The sequence below is a fragment of the Rhinoderma darwinii genome, chromosome 5 (genome assembly GCF_050947455.1).
Source record: "Rhinoderma darwinii isolate aRhiDar2 chromosome 5, aRhiDar2.hap1, whole genome shotgun sequence".
In the NCBI taxonomy this organism is placed as follows: domain Eukaryota; kingdom Metazoa; phylum Chordata; class Amphibia; order Anura; family Rhinodermatidae; genus Rhinoderma; species Rhinoderma darwinii.
In genome coordinates this window covers 314,408,951-314,431,005 of record NC_134691.1, presented here as the reverse complement: position 1 = coordinate 314,431,005, position 22,055 = coordinate 314,408,951, and the positions used below count along the sequence as shown (strand labels likewise).

Below are 22,055 nucleotides of genomic sequence, written 5' to 3'. Positions count from 1 at the left end.
GGAGAGATGCAGGGATAAAATCACATAAACCAATATGTGTATGTATAGTGCAAACATTGCAGTGGCATAATTAATATATGGGTATACGATATTAAAAAGACATAAAACATACTGTCAGCAGAATATAACCTTAGGCACAGTATCACTGATCAGGGAAATAAGTGTTAACAATATTAGGCCTCATTTACACGAGCGTAATATACGCGCGTGCTTTTCACGCGTGTCGTACGCACCTATATTAGTCTATGGGGCAGTGTAGACGATGCGTGAATTTTGCGAAGCGTGAGTGCGTTGCGTAAAACTCACGACATGTTCTATAATCGTGCGTTTTTCGCGCATCACGCACCCATTGAAGTCAATGGGTGCGTGAAAACCACGCATGCCGCACGGAAGCACTTACGTGCGAACTGCGTGATTCGCGCAAGAGCTGTCAAAAAGATGAATGTAAACATAAAAGCACCACTTGCTTTTCTGTTTACAAACATCCAAACGGAGTGTCAAATTAGAGATGAGCGCACCGAACTTCACCGGGTTCGGCCGAACTCGTTTTGACCGAACCCGGAAAAAATGTTCGGGTACGCGACGGCAGGAGACAGTCACTGTCCACGGTGCTGAAAGAGTTAAACTGGTTCAGCACCATGGACAGTGACTTCCGATCACAATATACATATACGTGTAAAAAAAACAAGAGGTTCTGACTTACCGACAACTCCCAGCTTCTTCCTCCAGTCCGACCTCCCGGGATGACAATTCAGTCCAAGTGACAGCTGCAGCCAATCACAGGCCAAGCACAGGCTGCAGCCAATCACAGGCTGCAGCGGTCTCATGGACTGCCGCGTCATCCTGGGAGGTGGGGCCGGATGACAAGAGAGGGACACGCGTCCCTCTCTTGTCATCCGGCCCCACCTCCCAGGATGACGCGGCAGTCCATGATACCGGCCGGGAGACCGGACTGGAGGAAGCAGGAAGTTCATGGTAAGTATGAACGTCTTTTTTTGATTCACAGGTTGGTGTATATTGTGATCGGAACTCACTGTCGAGGGTGCTGAAAGAGTTACTGCCGATCAGTTAGCTCTTTCAGCACCTTGGACAGTGACGGGCGTCGACTAGCCTCATCTCTATGATGGCGGCTGCGCGAAAATCACACAGCCGCGCATCATACACGGATGACACACGGAGCTGTCAAGTGCCTTTTGCGCGCGCAAAACGCACACGCTCGTGTAAATCAGGCCTAAGAGAAAGACAAGGAGAGATACAAAGCTATTGCTGCCTTAAACACATAAATTGTGGTCAGTACAAGGATCGAGAGTATACAGAAAGACATGTACATCTATTTCTGGTATTACGATGTTATCTTCTTTCATCTTGATAGTAGGATCCAGTGATGGATTTCAGGGTCTCGTCAGAGATAAATGCTGTCACAGAGTTAATGCATCAAATCCCCATGTAGCAAAATCAAGATACAGCAATTAAAATAAAATTACATTAAAAGCAAATGGTGGTACGGAGATTTATAAAAAGGGGGCGAAATTTAGTTGTTCATTAAGCCCACTAGGGGTCATAGTTCCGAGTTTCACGATCCACATACACTCTTTTTGAGCCAATACCTTCCTCAGATCACCCCCTCTGATGCCACAGTGTATGCGGTCAATTCCGCGAATCATAAGAGACTTAGGATTACAGCCATGGTATTGTTTGAAGTGTCTAGGCAATGTTTTAAGTTGTCTGTAGTCGCTTATTGCCTTAGCTCCGATGATATCGCGTACGTGTTCTCTGATGCGTATCCGCAACTGTCTGGACGTTAAGCCTATATAAATTTTAGGACATCCACAAAGTGCGTAATAGACTACATGTGTAGTGCTGCAAGAGATATAATCTCTAATTTTGAATGTTCTCATACCATCCGCAGTCAAAAAATCGGTGGCTCTACTATTGGGGCATGCACTGCAGTCACCACATGGGTAACATCCGGTTTTATGTTCGCGATAGCTAAAAGGGTTAACGTGTTTCGGTATATAATGGCTTTTAGTGAGGAGATCTTTGAGGTTTTTACTTCTTTTTGCTGTCCTCATCGGTTTTGAGGGTAGGCATTGTGCTAAAACTGGTTCCGATCTCAGAATGGGCCAATGTTGTCCAAGAATTGACCTCATTTTGTCCCATTGACTATTATATGTTGTGATAAATCCAACGTTGTTATCTACATTTGGGGTTGTTTTCGTACGCAGTAGATCGGTTCGTGGTGTTTTTCTAGCTCGATTATACCCTCATTTAATAAGGCGTGTGCTATACCCTCTATCCTCAAATCTGGTTTTGAGATCACCTGACTGCTTTTCAAATAACTTGTTGGTAGAGCAGATCCGCTTCATCCTGATGAACTGCCCAACCGGGATGGCTTGAACAGTAGACCGTGTATGGAAAGACGTAGCGTGCAGCAGTGAATTTACTGATGTTTATTTCCGAAAGACATCAGTCTGGAGGAAACCATCTCCATCAGCAAAAATCCCTATATCAAGAAAATCTATCTGTTGTCTATGGGATTTATAAGTTAATTTGATGTTGTAGGAATTGGAATTTAGCTGCTGCATGAATTTAACCAAACTACATTCTGACCCCTGCCAAATAAATAGAATGTCATCTATATATCGAAACCAGCACTGTACATGTTCAGCAGCCCGAGCGCCATCCCCATGAAAAACCTGCCTCTCCCAGAGGCCAAGAAACAGGTTCGCATAGGATGGCGCACAGGCCGCGCCCATCGCAGTGCCACGGGTTTGTAGATAGTAGTGGTCCTTGAATACAAAGAAGTTATGGGTCAGAATGTACTGTAGAAGTTCCAAGATGAATTTGGACATATCGCCATCCCGGTTGCTCATCTCCAGGAAAAAGCGGACCGCCTCCAAACCGTCGCAATGCCGTATGCATGTATATAAAGACCCTACGTCAGCCGTAACCAATAGCATGTCTGACTCTATTTGTATTCCATCTAACCTCCCCAGGACCTCCGTCGTATCTTTAACGTATGAGGGTAGCTCAGCGACCAAAGGTTTAAGATAGTAATCAACAAATTTACAGATTGGGTCACAGAGACCACCCATACCTGACACGATCGGACGTCCCGGGGGGTCCAAAAGATTCTTATGCACTTTGGGTAGGAGGTAAAGTGTAGGGATCTTTGGCTCCTCTATGAGAAGTCCCTCGTATATTTTCTTTGGGATAGTTCCCCTATCCAGGGCTTTATCAAGGATCTTGACTAGGTCTGAGGAAAAAGCAGACAGAGGACTATGTGTCAATTTAACGTAAGTCTGTTTGTCACGTAGTTGTTTGAAAGCTTCCTTTTCGTATTTAAGTGCCGGCCAGATCACGATGTTCCCCCCTTTGTCTGCTGGTTTTATCACTACGTCATCCAATGATTGTAAATCACTCAATGCTTTCCTCTGCGTGCGTGTAAGATTATCCACCCCTCTAATTGTGGAAAGTTTTTTTAATTCATTTATAACCACTTTGGTAAAGATCTCCACTTGGGGGCACAGAGACAAAGGGGGATACCTCGTAGATCTAGGCAGCACAGATGTTGGAAATGAGCCCATTACCTCTGCCGTCTGTTCACGTAACAAATCCTCTAAGGCTTGTAAGGCCTCTCTTTCCATCTCACTAGTGATCGTTAGAGTGTCTGAGCTCCTGTTGTATAGCTTTTTTAAAACCTATCCTCTCACACTCTCTCTGATGCCCAAATTGAGGTTCTGAGCAAGGGATTGACTTTTTAACCTACCAACCCTTTTGACTTTTTTACAGCATTAAAAGATCTTCACCTTTTTGCGCGCAAATTGGTTTTAAAAAAAACTATACAACAGGAGCTCAGACACTCTAACGATCACTAGTGAGATGGAAAGAGAGGCCTTACAAGCCTTAGAGGATTTGTTACGTGAACAGACGGCAGAGGTAATGGGCTCATTTCCAACATCTGTGCTGCCTAGATCTACGAGGTATCCCCCTTTGTCTCTGTGCCCCCAAGTGGAGATCTTTACCAAAGTGGTTATAAATGAATTTAAAAAACGTTCCACAATTAGAGGGGTGGATAATCTTACACGCACGCAGAGGAAAGCATTGAGTGATTTACAATCATTGGATGACGTAGTGATAAAACCAGCAGACAAAGGGGGGAACATCGTGATCTGGCCGGCACTTAAATACGAAAAGGAAGCTTTCAAACAACTACGTGACAAACAGACTTACGTTAAATTGACACATAGTCCTCTGTCTGCTTTTTCCTCAGACCTAGTCAAGATCCTTGATAAAGCCCTGGATAGGGGAACTATCCCAAAGAAAATATACGAGGGACTTCTCATAGAGGAGCCAAAGATCCCTACACTTTACCTCCTACCCAAAGTGCATAAGAATCTTTTGGACCCCCCGGGACGTCCGATCGTGTCAGGTATGGGTGGTCTCTGTGACCCAATCTGTAAATTTGTTGATTACTATCTTAAACCTTTGGTCGCTGAGCTACCCTCATACGTTAAAGATACGACGGAGGTCCTGGGGAGGTTAGATGGAATACAAATAGAGTCAGACATGCTATTGGTTACGGCTGACGTAGGGTCTTTATATACATGCATACGGCATTGCGACGGTTTGGAGGCGGTCCGCTTTTTCCTGGAGATGAGCAACCGGGATGGCGATATGTCCAAATTCATCTTGGAACTTCTACAGTACATTCTGACCCATAACTTCTTTGTATTCAAGGACCACTACTATCTACAAACCCGTGGCACTGCGATGGGCGCGGCCTGTGCGCCATCCTATGCGAACCTGTTTCTTGGCCTCTGGGAGAGGCAGGTTTTTCATGGGGATGGCGCTCGGGCCGCTGAACATGTACAGTGCTGGTTTCGATATATAGATGACATTCTATTTATTTGGCAGGGGTCAGAATGTAGTTTGGTTAAATTCATGCAGCAGCTAAATTCCAATTCCTACAACATCAAATTAACTTATAAATCCCATAGACAACAGATAGATTTTCTTGATATAGGGATTTTTGCTGATGGAGATGGTTTCCTCCAGACTGATGTCTTTCGGAAATCCACATCAGTAAATTCACTGCTGCACGCTACGTCTTTCCATACACGGTCTACTGTTCAAGCCATCCCGGTTGGGCAGTTCATCAGGATGAAGCGGATCTGCTCTACCAACAAGTTATTTGAAAAGCAGTCAGGTGATCTCAAAACCAGATTTGAGGATAGAGGGTATAGCACACGCCTTATTAAATCAGGGTATAATCGAGCTAGAAAAACACCACGAACCGATCTACTGCGTACGAAAACAACTCCAAATGTAGATAACAACGTTCGATTTATCACAACATATAATAGTCAATGGGACAAAATGAGGTCAATTCTTGGACAACATTGGCCCATTCTGAGATCGGAACCCGTTTTAGCACAATGCCTACCCTCAAAACCGATGATGACAGCAAAAAGAAGTAAAAACCTCAAAGATCTCCTCACTAAAAGCCATTATATACCGAAACACGTTAACCCTTTTAGCTCTTTCCACCTTCCAATGAGGTGCGCGCATCTCCTGTACGACTCCGCTGTGTGGCTCTGCCTCGCTCCCGCCCCCTTTGGCGCACTGCGCATGCTCGGGATCGCTGTACGCGTCGGGGATTCCGGATGTGCGCTAAGGCGCCGGGGGCTGGAAGTGGGGCATGCCTCACTTCTGGTTTTCGGCAGGGAATGCGCGCCGCTGTTCATTGGAGGGTGTTAATTGAACCAGTGATGAACACCTGTTGGCTATCACATATAGTGCTGTCTCATTCTTTGATACATCATACCCCTTGAGGAAGCAGACCGCAAAACGCGCGTTGGGGTAAAACGGCACACTTGATCGATTCTCCCGGTCCATTTACTATGGGTAAGACGACTTTTTTTGAATAGATGGGTAGTGACTGACTTTTCAGTCTGTGGACCTGTTCTTTCAGGTAATTCATCTCCACTCTTTACCCTGTCCTTTGTATGTGAAGGTTGTCATCTGTATCATTAGACACTGTGTCTTATACTCTGGACCTAGTTTGTCCGTTTATTTTGCCCTGGATTATTTCTGGGAGTTTCTCCTGTTGTGCTGTTTTGGAACTACAGAGTCCCTTTGTCCTTTTGTATTTTTTAATATTTTGTGTATTTATGTGTCAATAAAAGATATTAAATTTTATTACTATTGGCTATTTAGCTCCTTTATCTCCTTTTGTTTATAAATGTATCTATAGGAGTTGCCTTTTCTGGTATTTAGGGAGGATGCGTTAATCACATAGCACCTAGCCCCTGACTTTAGTTGCCATATGAGCCCCCTTTTTGTGTGTTTAATAGAGGGAGATTGCTCTTGTGCAAAATACTAATGAACAACAACTCTCACGCAACTATTCATGAGGGGGTTGACTGCCTAGTATTATCATTGGCACACTTATAGAAGCAATATCTGTGTGCAGTCACACACTTACATGTAGTTCATCATGCTGGCATACAGCCTATTATTTACGCACACACTATTAGAGGGGGCTGCCCAGCACCTTCTAAGTGTACCACACAATTTTACACTATTCTCCCCAACAGTACAAGGCCTGGCTGCATCCTGAAAATATATCCATGGTAAACGGTAAATATCCATGATAAACATGAGGTATTACTTGATATTTTGGCCAAAATACGCAAACTCGCAACCCACGTCATAGAAATCATCGGGCTGATTTTACAAAACCATGTTCCGTTTTTTCACAGTGTTTGGTCCGTTTTTTACATATAAATTTCAGCAACATTACAAAAACTGCAAAACCGTTGCTATTCCTTTAGCAAGAAACGGAACAAATGCGGATGAAAAACAGACAACTCGTAACAAAATACGGAAACAAAACCGAATAAAATTTTAAAAACATAAATCCAATTTCTTTCCCTGTGTGGACCAGGGTGTGGGTGGGATCAGAGGGGTGAAAAGTCTATGATAAAAAGTGAAATGATTGCATTTTACTTATAATTGTATTTGAGAAAAATTAAATAGTTGTTAAAATCTGTATTGCGCTTCCATATTTAATTCTTATTTTCATACACAAGTGTGAAGGTGCCCTAAGGCTGGGTTCACACGACCTATTTTCAGACTTAAACGAGGCGTATTATGCCTCGTTTTACGTCTGAAAATAGGGCTACAATACGTCGGCAAACATCTGCCCATTCATTTGAATGGGTTTGCCGACGTACTGTGCAGACGACCTGTAATTTACGCGTCGTCGTTTGACAGCTGTCAAACGACGCCGCGTAAAAATACAGCCTCGTCAAAAGAAGTGCAGGACACTTCTTTGGACGTTTTTGGAGCTGTTTTCTCATAGACTCCAATGAAAACAGCTCCAAAAACGGACGTAAAAAACGCCGCGAAAATGGCGCGAAAAACGCGAGTTGCTCAAAAAACGTCTGAAAATCAGGGGCTGTTTTCCCTTGAAAAGAGCTCTGTATTTTCAGACGTTTTTGGTCACTACGTGTGCACATACCCTAAAGCTGCATGACCCTGTCAGCCAGACAGTATTTGAGCCCTCCTGGATATAAAGTGCATAATGATGTGACAAGGGGAGCTAGAGGAGGACAGGATAAGGGGAGATAGCTGTGACCAGGTTTAGCTTTACTATGTGACATAAGTCTCCTTTGAAGAAATGAGTTTTGATGAAACGCTTGAAACTGGGAATGTAAGGAGCTAGTCTGGGGGTACGGGGCAGCGAGGTCCACAGAATAGGTGCAGCACAGGAGAAGTGTCTATTTTTTTTAAAGATAAATGTCTTGTAGCATTAATGTAAAAAATTGCATAACTTTGATAAATATGGCACCTGCCACCTGCAAAAAATTTCTGGCCCAACTTTTTCTTTTTTTCTTTTCTCATGTGTTACATTGATAAAACTGCCTCACCTATTCAAGTAACTTTGGATGTGAACAGTGATTTGGATCTACATAATGCCCTGATGATAACACTGGACCCCCTGTACACTAGACAGGAAGTGTTGACATAAGGAGCTTGTAACCTTTCAAACACGGATAATTGATGGTTAAAAAAAAACAAAAACCGCAGCCTTCTGAAAAACCTCTTTTATCATTTTTCATGCAAACTGCGAAGTTCCTTTAATCTATTTTTCTGGTAGTTTAGCTCTAACTAATTCGCAATCTAGACCATCTCCGATTTGATGTCCTATTGATGTTGCAGATGTGATAAATCGATCATTTTATTTAGACTTTTTCTGATTTTAGTAAATGTACATATTTTCCTTTTGAGTGACGTGTGCAAAATGTAATTGTGCTGTAATTGATGGCACGTTGTGAAGTGGAGGAGCGCGTGTAACTGGCTGATCAGAGTGCGGAGGAGTGCGCTGCTTTGTTTGTTGTGACACCTGTGTATATGAGATTAGTTCTCCGCTGCATTCTGTGTACGTAGTCGCGTCCAGTTTGCGTTCATCACAGCGTGTGTCAATTTCACATTCTCCAACAGAGAAACCTAGACTAATAAAAGCATAGGAAAATACGAAGTACTCTATCGAAGTTGATCTTTTCATCTATGCTATAAAATAGTCCTAATTTTGAAGCCACTTTAACTCTTAGAATAGGCAATTGCATTTCAAGCAGTTGTCTAATATACTGGTATTGTATTTACATGCTATCCAATAATAATCCTTTAAGGCCGGAAAACAGTTTTATCCCTTCCAGTAACGTCAGGTCCGTATTTCACACCAAATAACCACCTCTGTAAATTGAAAGCTGAAGGCATGCCTGGAGAGAAGTACACCACACAGAGATATTTGGTACAGCTTCCCTCTCTGTCAGGAGGAAGACTGAAAAAAAAACTTTTTATTCAGAACAAAGAAACACAGAAAGAGACACATGCCTCCTCCCCAGAGATGTGGGAGTGCCCACGCCCCCACCAGTTTCTCAGACTCACTCTTCTTGCATTCCAGGGGGCGGTGTCTTCCATAGGTGTGTCCGACATGAACAAAGAACTTGTTATATATATCAGTATATTACACAAAGAACTGAAATGTATATACATATGTGTGAGGATAATATTTTTCAAACAATATACATGGTAATGATCCCTGACAGTACTAGGGGATGTACAGAGGAAGCGCACTGCTACGTGAAAGAGCTTGTATCCGATTTTTTTATTTTTTTTTAAAAACAGCGCCGCCCTTACTCAAAGGATTAGTCTGGTATAGCCGCTATTTAAAGCGGCTCTGTCACCACATTATAAGGGGCCTATATTGTACATGATGTGATCGGCGCTGTAATGTAGATTACAGCAGCTTTTTTTTTATTTAGAAAAACAATCATTTTTTACGGAGTTATGACCTATTTTAGCTTTATTCTAATGAGTTTCTTAATGGACAACTGGGCGTGTTTTACTTTTTGACCAAGTGGGCGTTGTACAGAGGAGTGTATGGCGCTGACCAATCAGCGTCATATACTTGACCCCATTCATTTACACAGCACATAGCGATATAGCTATATCGCTATGTGCAGCCACATACACCAAAAAAGTATCCTGACCGTGAATATACATTACCTCCAGCCAGGACGTGATGTCTATTCAGAATCCTGACACTTCTGTAGCGTTTCTGTGAGATTTACAGCAAGGCAAGCGTAATCTAGTTTTAAATGACAGGTTACATCGTAATCTCGCGAGCTTACGCTTGCCTTGCTGTAAATCTCACAGAAACGCTACAGAAGTGTCAGGATTCTGAATAGACATCACGTCCTGGCTGGAGGTAATGTATATTCACTGTCAGGATACATCAGTACCGTTACTGTGCGTTTATGTGGCTGCACATAGTGATGTAATAAGATCACTATATGCTGTGTAAATGAATGGATAGAAGTGTATGACGCTGATTGGTCACTGATTGGTCAGCGTCATACACTCCTCTGTACAACTCCCACTTGGTCAAAAGTAAAAACACGCCCAGTTGGACATTAAGAAAGTCATTAGCATAAAGCTAAAATAGGTCAGAACTCCGTCAAAAAATTATCGTTTTTCTAAATAAAAAAACACTGCTGTAATCTACATTACAGCGCCGATCACATTATGTACAAGATAGGCCACTTATAATGTGGTGACAGAGACTCTTTAAGTGAATGGGACTGAGCTGCAATACAAATTTTATTTCCAAACAATCCCTTTTCACCTAGATTAATATAAAACATTTACTTGTATTAATTGATAATTAAAATATCAGCATACAATTTGCTAGTGAGCTTTTATTTTATTAAATTGACCCGCATTTTCTGGATAACTATTCTCTATACTGAACCAGATATTTAAATATATACTTTTATTGGAACATATACATTGATTCTTTAGTCCTGCCATTCAATTCTGAAGCAACGCTATGAGCACTCTTATTAAAAATCACACAGTAGGTTCCCCAACACGTTTCGCCGAGTCTGGCATCTTTAAAAGAACACGGCGAATACTGAGCTGGCGTGCGACCTATAGCATTTATAGGGTCCGCGCTGACGAAAATCCCATCTTAACACTGGACAACAAATCATTGTCCCGTAATGAGACTTACTAATCTGAATTCTGTTTAGCCCTAACTGATTATAAGGGTCACCAATGACAGCTGCAGTACCAGGCCCAGCCTATGGACAAGAGTGGCGCTGTTACTAGAAGTAAGCAGCCATGTTTTTCTCATGTAAGGCAACCTCTTTTGTAAGTGTCAGGTTTATTGACCTTGGCCATTACAACCTCTCTAACTCAGCAGTCCAATACTGGTCATGGTGTCAAAGGGATGGGGTTTATTTTTGTTCTTTACGAAGAACCCCAGTAACGCCATAATGACGTTCTTTTTCTCTGTTCCTTTGAAAGAATTGAAAGCGCCTCTTAGCGGATACTTTACACCCTAACGTGTATGGATAGGCTTAATATGCTAGTGTAAATACATATACCCGAGCATTTACAGTTCACAATTAAATATTAAAAATAAAAAAATCCCTTGGTGTGATTTAAAAAATAAATTTAATGTAAAAACAAAATTGTCAGTTAAAAAATATTCGGATACTAAATATCACATGACCATGAAAAAAACCGGAATATCTGGTATTCCCATAATATACAATCCGTTTTCTGTATTTATGGAGACAGGTGAACGGCGAACAAAAACAACATGATGATAGAATTTTATTGCTAAATTAAATGGATCTGAAAACAACATTTACCCTGATAAAACTAAAAATAATGACTCAGTTACAGCAACATAAAAATGAAAAGAAAATTTTTAATTACATTACATTCTACCAATCGGACATAAACATTTGAGAGCTGTAGGACAATCCTATCTTTTGTGGTCACTTTATTGTACTCTGTCCTGATTGCCCCAGTTGAAAGTGGGAGGCAAAAAAGTTCATATGATGTGCTACCATGTATCCCGCTGACAACGGCTTACTACGGCTGGGAAGTTACAAGTGGCAGTAGCCAAAAACCTCTTTTTTAATTCTTCCGGTGGTTCCTTACCTTGCCTTACATATTGCTTTTTCATAAGGGATTCTATTGATTTCAATTTCTATATCTCGTCCCAATCGATTTGTGTCTGTTGTAGAATATAATAGAATTTCAGTGCTCGACAAATAGCATAGGTATTACACAAGGATGGAGTCCCACCAATTCCCTTTGGTCTCTATGGTAAATTTCCACCTATTGACATGTCACAGCTGATAGGATTGACTCTCCTTCCACCATCAGGGTTTTCGCTTCCAGACATAGTTCTTAATCCTTTAATGTTTCATGCTTTCCTCCGGTCTGGCATCCTGAGTGACACAAACATTGTGAGATGCTCTTGTAGTCACTTCCACCTTTCATTTGGTGACTGCATTTACTGTATATCTTAAGAACTAAACTGTTCCGGTCACCTAGTAGAGACATTTGGGCTGAAGTTTATTTGTAACTCATCCATTTACCGAGAACTGGTGCTATCACTAAAATATTATAATCCTCATCCTATATTTATAAAGCACGAACATAATACACTTTTCATTAGTGGGAGAGTGCAAATACAACTCCAACAAAACACGACAGAAACGCAACGTGAGGAGAAGAGTCCTACATGATTGATCCGTGTCGGAGAACAGTCAGGCTTTACCTAATAATATTAGGTTGCCGTACCACTCAGTTATATATTGTGTTTAGCCATCTTTAGTGGATTCTTCAGAATTAAGGTTTACTTGTTCACTGTCTGTGCGAACACCATTTAAGTGTATGTAACTACATGCACTGCGATGGTCACAGGGAGTTCTCTCTGCTATATAGTACACTGTTCCCAGAGTCACGGCAATGTCCTTTATTGGATTTCCCATGTTTTGACCTCAGCCAATACCTTGACGATCCGTGCAATACCTTTTACTTGGTCACCCATGACTAACTTCTGCCGCCTGCCCAGACCATTAGTTACGTGACCCGTTACGAACCTTGCCACCTGCCCTGACCTTTTGGTATACCAGTCCATGCTTATTGGCACTACACATGTGACTTTGGCAGTCACCAATGGAGACTACTCTGAGGGTAGCGACCTGGTGTTCCCCTGCAGCGAAGTCCAGATCCCTGTACAAGGGTTAAAGAATGAAGACCAGGGGCCCCCTTAGACTCCGCTCCCTAGTTTAGTCACACTTCAAATCCTTTGGTGACAAGGTGGGTTCACACCGCCCTCTGCTGACCACATGACCGTAAATCCCACGGGCTCCATGACACAATCTTTCCCAACCAGTGGCTCAGGAGCAACATGTAATCTCAGAAACCCTACATATAGCTTCCCAGCTCTGGGCACCTTCAAATACGATTGTGCCCAAGTGACACCAGGGATGTCTTAGCATTACTGAAGCTTGGCACCAGGCACAAAAACATATTACCGGCAGTTAACATTAGGCAGGAACCATGCAACTTGGTCTTATCTTTAATACACTTTATGCCTTTTAATACCCAGTATGGCTCAACACCACCTGCCATATATGAAAGGTGATTGTGAGCAAGAAAAGGTTGGGAACTTCTGGTCTAGATATTGCTTTTACATACTTGTTATAGTAGCCCCGGTATTCTTTTAAATCTTCTTCAGTACATCCACCTAATAGGTCCAGTGCTGGTGAGAAGAAGCCGTTACTATTACGCCGATCCCTATTATCTGGCGCAACAGCAGGAATCGCTCCGCCGCCCATGTACAAGAGGAGCTGAGCGGTGGTGCTGATCTACGGAGCATGTGTGACAACGGGCTTTGGACACATTAGGTGGACGTTATGAGAGGGAATCAAAAGAACAATAGGGGGCGCCATAACAAGTATGTAACAGGAATATCTAGACACCGGAGCATAATAATAATTATTCCAATCAAGAGATTGGCATGTTTTGCCTGATCTAACAAAGAAATGTAATATTTAATTGTGGGAACGACCCCTTTAAAGAATACCCCCCCCCCTTTTCTGTGATATCCTGTAAATGTTGAGAAATCTGCCTACATTTGGTGTTAAACGTTCCTAACTCTCATAACGCTGCAAAACTAGATGGAAGTGTGGCGAAGCTGGATGACCACTCCTTTGGGAACAGTAGTGGCCTCTGTTTTGGTTCACACCCAAAAACATAAGTACAGGTGAATTACATTTTAATAACTTAAATTGAGAATGACAAGTCAAGGACCATTTCAGAAGGAAAATGAAAAAATAAAGAATTAATGAAGCTGGGTGACGTTTCAGCTATGACTGTAAGTTTCAAATCTTAGTGTTGCAAATTAGAACAAATGGAAATGACAGCCCCTGTGCACTGAAGATTGTAAATTGGCTCAGACATTTGTATACACAGGCTGGTACGCAACTCATTTCATAGCTCTGAGCAGAGTCACATCCCAACTAGGAATACGACTCACATTGCTTATAGATTCCAGTGGCATAATGTTATACACTATCTGATCACAGTAATTATGTTAAACCAGTCCTGCTGGGGATGTAACAAGCATTGAATTGCAGCATTTATTAATCCGAATAATCGCGCATTAGCCAGCTGGCACTTCATGCAAAAATAAGACTAAGCAGAATCTAACGTTACAATTTTTATTCCAGGATGAGAGACAGGATACAAGTTCCGAGGGAGTGTCAAATGTAGAAGATCAAAATGACTCTGATTCTACGCCACCCAAAAAGAAATTGAAGAAGACGGAGAATGGGCTGTACGCCTGTGACCTCTGTGATAAAATATTCCAGAAGAGCAGCTCCCTGCTGAGGCACAAGTACGAACATACAGGTATGTAGTCACTGTAACCTTTCCTTTACATTAACCCTTAATATTACCCTGTCCATGCAACCCCCAATCAAACTACTGGCAGATATTCACAGTCGAGTCCCATTATTATGACCACCAGCTAATATCCAGAGTAACCGCCATGTGCAGCATGGACAGCAGCTAGACCGGCTGGGAGTGACTCAATAAGGTGCTGGTAGGTTGTTTCAGGTATCTGGAGCCGTGCTGACTGCAGAGCATCCCACATTTGCTGGAGGGTGAGTGGGGGAGGATCCATAAAACAAAAAATTGATCGAGGATCCACAGATGCTCAATTGGGTTCAAGACTGGTGAATTAGGGGGCCTTGGAAGTCTTGGCCGTGCTCTTCCAACCACTGTCGAACATTTCTATCCATGAGACATGTCGCATTGTCTTGCTGGAAGATTCCATCTGCCCCAGGGAAGACAAACCGCATGTATGGGTGGACGTGATCTGCAATGATGGATTCATACCCAAATTGGTTCAGAGAGCCTTCCACATGGATGAGTAGACCCAGAGAATGACATGAAAAAATTCCCCAAACCATAACGCTGCCGCCCCCAGCTTGTGTTCTTCCAGCAATGGTTGCAGGGTATTTGTTCTCTGATGTTTCTCGCCTGACATGCCAACGTCCATCTGTTCGATGAAGCAGATAATGAGACTCCTCGGAGAAGGCATCCCTTTGCCAATCGTCAGTGGTTCAATTCCGATAGTGCCGTGCAAATTGAAGCCTATTTTTCCGATGCACCTTTGTTAGCATAGAAGAAGTGTCCATCCGTCTGCTTCGGAGCCTCATACACAGTAGGGTTTGCTGAACTGTATTTTTATACATGTCTGGTAGCCCCCTGGTTGATTTTCACGGTGAGCTGCTCCACTGTAGCATGTCGTTCGGCTCTCGCGGACCTTTGTAGCCGACGTTCACTTCTCACATCAAAGGCACGTAGTGCTCTGCAGTTTCCATGTTGGTTATTCCCAATGGTGCCATTTGTCCACTCACGATAGATACAGTTTCACAACATCAGCACACGAACAGTTGACAAACTGCGCTGTTTGAGAAATACTGACACCCTTGGCCCAAAAGCCAATAATCATCTCTTTTTGAAACTCTGATAAATCGCCCCTTTTACCCATGGCAACAACGAGTGATACGTGTTCAGACAGCCTATCGCATACCTCACACCTCAAATACCCACCAAGCCAGCCCACAGCACATTACTTCCTTCATGGGCTATGCGCTGCAGACGTCGAAAGCAGGAGGTGGTCATCATAATGTGACTAGACTGTGTATATACAGTTTGTTTAATAATTGACTTTTTTAGAGTGCAGTGCTTTTATGGAATATCTCTCCAATATAACATTATTTAAACCACACGATGAGTGGCGTAAAAAAGAAAATGTAAAAACGTCAGAATCGCTGTTTTCTCGTCAACACCGCTTTAAAAAAAAATTACATAAGAATTTTTTGAGCAGTTTTTATGCACCAAAAAATGGTACCAATTAAAACATCCTGCAAAAAGTAAGCCCTCACACTGCACAATTGAGGTAAAAATAAAGTTATGGCTCTCAGAATATGAGGATACAAAAAACTGTAAAATATGTCATAACTTTGCAATCAGCGGGGGTCCAACAGCCGGGACCCCCACCTATCCTGATAATGAAGAGGCCTCTTCTAAGTTTGTCCTGAACAGCACTGCGGCTCCTTTAATTTCAGAATCGGTGGAATCCCAGCTGTCTGACCCCCATCGATCGCAAAGTAATGCCATATCCTAGCGATGGGAATAACCCATTAAATAGTAGTTTCATAAAACGTGACATGTCATAGTGACTTGTCCGAGAAGTTTTGATCGGTGTGGGTCCGGGAGCCGAGATGCCCACCAATTACAAAAAAGAAGAGGCAGAAGCGCTCTACCGAGTGCTGTGCCACTAAAGCTGTAATGGGATAACTTTGGCACTTCTTGGAAAGATCGTTAGCTGAAGACAGGCTGATAGACTTCTATGAGCCCGTCTTTAGCTAACCCTGCCGCTCCGAGAAGACCCGAGGAGATCCGAAGCTATACCGGAGCACTGTGCTCGGCTGACCGCTTCTCCCCTTTCATTTTAGTGATCGGTGGGGTTCTCAGTACCAGGACCCTCACCGATCAAAACTCTTGACATGTCAAAAATTTTATGAAAAGACAGCTCCGTCTCTTGGTATGTTATCAGTTAAATTTATGCAGGGGATTTGAAGTTCTTTACCACAAAAACAGAGCTCTGTCCCGCGTATACAAATATTGAGAAATAAAAGTGAACAGAATCTTAGACCGATTTGAATTTAAAAAAATGGTGGACACTCTTTAAAGTGTACCTCTGTTTGCCGACCCGTTCAGGAAACTGCTCCACATTGTATCCTCATAGACTTCACACAAGTTTGTATTTAGAGACACGTTCACATTTTTTAAAATGTTTAATATGCCCTAAAATCTTTTTTATTTTTGTTACTTTCGTTTGCAATGAACGTTGTGACTGCTGACGGCTTCTACTTCTCAGCAGGTTTAATCCTCCTCCTCCAATCAAAATAAAATGAGCATTGTCACGCTGGTTATTGAACATTTGGGCTGTAGCATTATGTGTATATCTCGACTAATCATGTATTCAAGCTTCAAAATTGTCCTTCACATTTCTCTCTTGGATTTCTAATTAATGAAATGTAATTTGTTCGCTAAACTTTGGAGAATAATAACGACAATTGAAATCTGTGTATGCAGAGATTGCAAGGACTTGTGATAATCGCCTATTATAAGAAAAAACATAAAAGCCGAGCTGCTCCTGTCGCTTTCTTACTGGGATTTAAACTGTATCTTTATTTTAGAACCCGATTCCAGAACTGTTTAGGCAATTTTGCAATTAATTTGTTTCTCTGTGTCAAGTCGTGATTTGTTAATTTTCCACACAAAATGCTATTTAATAAGAATAATAGGAATATTGAAGATATGAACAAGAAACCGGTGTCATGGGATAAGATAAATGTACATTATAAGGGTAGCTTTCTTATAGTGTCACAGACAACACCTTTACTCTGTGGGCCGAGGCGACAATCGGCAGATTGCTGTGGGATGGTTCCCGAGCCCCATAGCAAACATCCTGCTCATTTCCCCTTTGTCGGCCAAACTGTAGTATCTGTAGTAACAGCAGCTATTCAGATCAATAACCAGCCAGTCAGGGGTGGGACAAGCTCTGTTGGTGCCCAAGGCAGTGGTTTCAGAAAAGCAGAAAATTGCTTTTGTGATTATTAATAAATAAATTGCGCCCGACCCCAGTAACGCCCTAGGCGATTGCCTTCTCCGCCCACCCTTTTTTTTTTTCATTTTGATACATGAACGGTTCGATTCCACCAGAGTGGTTATCCTCTCTCTGATCTGGCTCATAGAGAGGGGTCCTGAACTGGGACCCTCCCTCCACGATGTCCATATGCCATAATAAAAAATGATACGCTCATGCACGCTCATGCACGCTCATGCACGCTGGCCAGTATCTGGCACAGGTCCAATTCCTATTAATGGAACCCTAGATACTCTATGTTGTACGATTGCCATGGCAACTGTATCGCCCAGCGTGCAGGAGCGCCTCCACTTCTGATGTCAATTCAGGCAGCAGAGTACAATTGGAGGACACTTTGAAGAGGGCTCAAACTGTAACGGTTTCGATAAGATGCAAAAAGTGTTCACTTTTTTATAGGATACAGAATAGCATGCATGGTGTTCCCTTTCATTTTACTATGAGTCACTGAGCAGATGGAGCCAAATATATAGCATATGTTGGAATCCATCTGAAGAAAGTCAAATCTAGCTGAAACCCATCCAGCTTTACTACCCAACGAAAACGAAAATACTAAGGTTTAGGCACATTGGTTAAAACTAATGCTAGCCACGATCCCTGCCTCCGAGGTTGCCTGAAACCTTCTATAGACATTCGAAAATTAGCAAAACACACGCATCACATTGTTTCCAGTTCATTAGATTTCCCACGATCCCGGTTTGGGCAAAAAGAGGTCTAAAACTACTAAATACTAATGCATATTGTCTATATGCTTGGTATGTCTTTATCTCCTATCGGTGTCCTGCCAGAAACAGGTCTTTGACCTTGAAAACATAATGTCTAATGTAACACTTCAAAAGAATTCAAAAACATTTATGTAATCCAACACCATGTTCTACTAAGCACATTGTAAATAATACCAGCCAGTTAGGAGTAACATTATAGTAATGATAATTACGTAAGAGAAAAAAAAAATCAAGGTCTGCAACATTCTTTCCCATGCGTTAGTCACTTAGTCATATTTTTTTTGGTCGTCATATGCGTTATTTCAGCTTTCTTTTCATTCAATGTTTGCAGGAAAGCGGCCGCATGAGTGTGGGATCTGCACGAAGGCATTCAAACACAAACACCATTTAATTGAACATATGCGTCTCCATTCTGGAGAGAAGCCCTATCAATGTGACAAATGTGGTAAGAGATTTTCACACTCCGGATCCTATTCCCAACACATGAACCATCGCTACTCGTACTGCAAGAAGGAGGCAGAGGAACGTGATGGCATGGAGCATGAAGAAACTTTACAAGAGACCCTCAGCAATGAACATGTAGATTCCCAAGCTTCTCCATCTCAGATAGACTCTGACGAACATGAGAGCATAATACGGGAAGATGACAGCGAGAAGGAGGAAGAGGACGAGAAAGATACGGATGATGGACAGGATGAAAAAGAAAGTGTTCTAATGCATGATCTAGAAGAGCCAGAGTTAGGGGTTGAACCAGGACCATTGGAAGGTACTTTGAAGGATGACGAATGTGTAGATAAAATAAAAAATTTGGAACCGGAAGTAGCAGAAAATCATGTGGCAGAAAATGAGGCTGCCCCTTAGCTGGTCTTCTCGATATTTTCCACTATGGAAAGGTCTTTTGACGTTCTAATGAAGTTTATTCTATATTATACATGCTTTTCTCCGAAACGCAGTAGTGTGTATACTGTGATTTCTATTCACTACTGTGTTAAAAAAAAGAAAAAAAAAAAATCCAGGTGTGCCTGAATCTCAAACTTAGAAATTTTTCACTGCAATTTTAAAATTTAGGAAATGCATTTGTTACATGCAACGTCCAGTATATAATGACTCAGAAGCTGAATCAGGTTTTAAAGGAACCTGCTCATCCTGCTCATATTCACATCTGGAAACAATTATTTTATCAGTATTATGTTTTGTTATGTTCGTTAGTTTGTACATTTGGGAGAAATTTCTATCTTTTTTTTTAATTTTTATTATAATTATTGTTATTACCGTTACAGACATCTACTAAATCTGCTTCAGTATTTTATTTTATAAAAGAAATGTGAGTATAACTGCACTACAAAATTCCTTTACAAATCCTATTTTAAATGCTACTACTACCTTGTCATATCCAAGACCAGGTAGAGTTTTATAGATAATATAGTTTGAAGAAAAAAATTATAATTTACAGCATATTTTTTAGCCTTAAGAAGACCGCAGCGTGGAAGTAAGAGGTGTGTTCTTATCAGTGAGTTGTTGTTTTTTTTTGTTTTTATTTTTTCACGAAGCTCCGATTTGCAGGGACTAACAGTTTATTCTGGGAAAGAAAGAAAACTTCAAACATCAGTGTTCATATTTGCTTGAAATGTACGTATATGAAGGATTTAAAGCTATGTATCTTCTCTTGGCCTTATGCAAGACTTTCTGTGCTGTAAGTGCCATTTTCAGTATTTTAAAGGCTTTGCCTTTATTTAATGGTGGTCTGCAATCACTAGCATTTGTAGTATTGGTATTCTATCTCTTCTGTGTAGCTAAAGCCAACAAAGTTTTTAATCCAAATTCTTATTCCACTTTTAATCTTTCTCTGTCATTTATTTTATTTTATGTTATTTTTTAGTTCTGTTTTGTTTTTTTAACACGGCCTTCCCCGTGGGAAAAAAAAAAGCCAATATTTGCTCCAAAATGCTAACTATTATAGACCTCGTTTTACTAATGGTGTTCGCTAAAAGTTACCTATCAGTATTATTTTTAAGTTCATTTAGTTTAGGTTTGTGCAACTTTTTTTGTTTGTACTGTATGTCTTCAAAACCTGGCAGTATTAATACCCTTCTTACTGACCTGTACCTTTTAGTTTTAGAAAACTTTTATATTTATGTGTCTTATTTTTATATTTCTTTATTTATTACACAGTCTAGTGTATAAAACTGTAGTTTGTATTAATACAATAATATATTTTAGTATGAAATTTTGGAAAGTTGATAAGATTTAAAGTAGAGCTACAAATGGTTCTCTTGCATTGAGATTTGATTTAAACAGTGTTATGTTAACATTTATACTTGCCTTGGGCTGTAGAACAGGTAATTTAAGACAGGAATGTATTAGATTTACACTTGCAATCAAATCCTTGTTACCGTTATCTGGATTTTGATATGTAAAACAAACTTTTGAAATTCACTGTGAGACTTGTGGCCCGATGCCAAGCAGTTTATTTCAGATTAACGTTAAACACCACAATTATTGTCCTTAGCAAGCCAAATTAGATGACTTTACGAAACAGTGTTGGGAAGTGGGAACAAAGTTTAACATTTTTTTTTTTGTGCCAATTAGTTCTTGTATTCATGTGTTCTGTTTTGTTTTTGGTTTTTTGTATGTTTTTGGCAGGGAAAAAAAGCAAATGAAACATACCTTTTTATGTTCATTGTAATATCATAGTCATTTTCTAGTTTTTTACCAAGCTCCCTCTCTCACAATAAAATACATCAACAAGTTACATGTGTCTGTCTTCTTTGTTGGGTAAATTACATAGCGGCATGTTTCTTTTCACAATTTTCTATTCTGTAAGGTTGGTGGCGGAACCTCTCCATGTTGAGGACACGGAATTATAGAAAATAGCCTGGTAACATTTTTTCCTTTGCTAATACAATGGTAATTCAAAGCTCCCTTACAATAAAATGTGAATCGATAATCTGTTGAACCGTGTAACATTTTTTTTTAAATGTAGTTTTTAAAATTCTGGCGAGAAATTGTGTGTATTTAAATTACATTTAGCCGAGTAGCTGAAATCTTCCTTTTCCGCCTCAAATATTTGCAAATATCTAAATTGTATCGAACATTTGCGTCTAAAGAAAATGTTCACCACCTGTATCCAGTGATTTTTGTTTTGAGGCTATGTACACTTTTGAAAAAAAAAAAATTCTATTTTTTTTTATTGCTCCAATGAATCTAAAATAAAAAAAGAATCAAGTTTGCAAATTGTCTTGATTAGAAATATCCTACCGGTTTATGTATGCAGCTTCTATGCAGACCGATGTGCCTTCATTGCATTCTACCTGTCCCTTTTCCTTGCTAACCTAACAGGACTTAAAAGAAAACCTATGCAAGGAGATATAAAATTCCTTGCTCACCTTCTCCGGACTTGCAATAGTAAAAACGAGACATTCTAAGGCAACACGGAACGGAATCGGAACGGATGCAAACCGGCTGGGAAAAACGGCCCAAAACGGCCGATTTTATCAGCCGACACTAGGACCCTGTCGTGTGAATGAGGCGTTTGGCCGGGTTTCCACGAGCGTGTGCGTTTTGCGCACGCAAAAAACGCAGCGTTTTGCGTGCGCAAAAGGCACTTAACAGCTCCGTGTGTCATCCCCGTATGATGCGCGGCTGCGTGATTTTCGCGCAGCCGCCATCATTATGACACTCCGTTTGGATGTTTGTAAACAGAAAAGCAT

General features: G+C 41.1%; 1 protein-coding gene across 2 annotated transcripts in view; it reads left to right on the top strand.

Moving 5' to 3' along the window:
- The window catches only part of ZEB1 (zinc finger E-box binding homeobox 1), a 150,983-nt gene extending 129,724 nt beyond the window's left edge, over positions 1-21,259 (top strand). Inside the window, exons 8-9 of one of the 2 annotated variants that reach the window (XM_075827485.1) lie at positions 14,109-14,289; positions 18,677-21,259. In XM_075827485.1, coding sequence (XP_075683600.1) covers positions 14,109-14,289; positions 18,677-19,206 — 711 coding nt within the window. In that variant the 3' untranslated portion in view covers positions 19,207-21,259. The remainder of the gene's footprint in view (positions 1-14,108; positions 14,290-18,676) is intronic. The other variant, XM_075827486.1, reaches the window with a different exon arrangement.
- Positions 21,260-22,055: the final 796 nt, after the last annotated feature.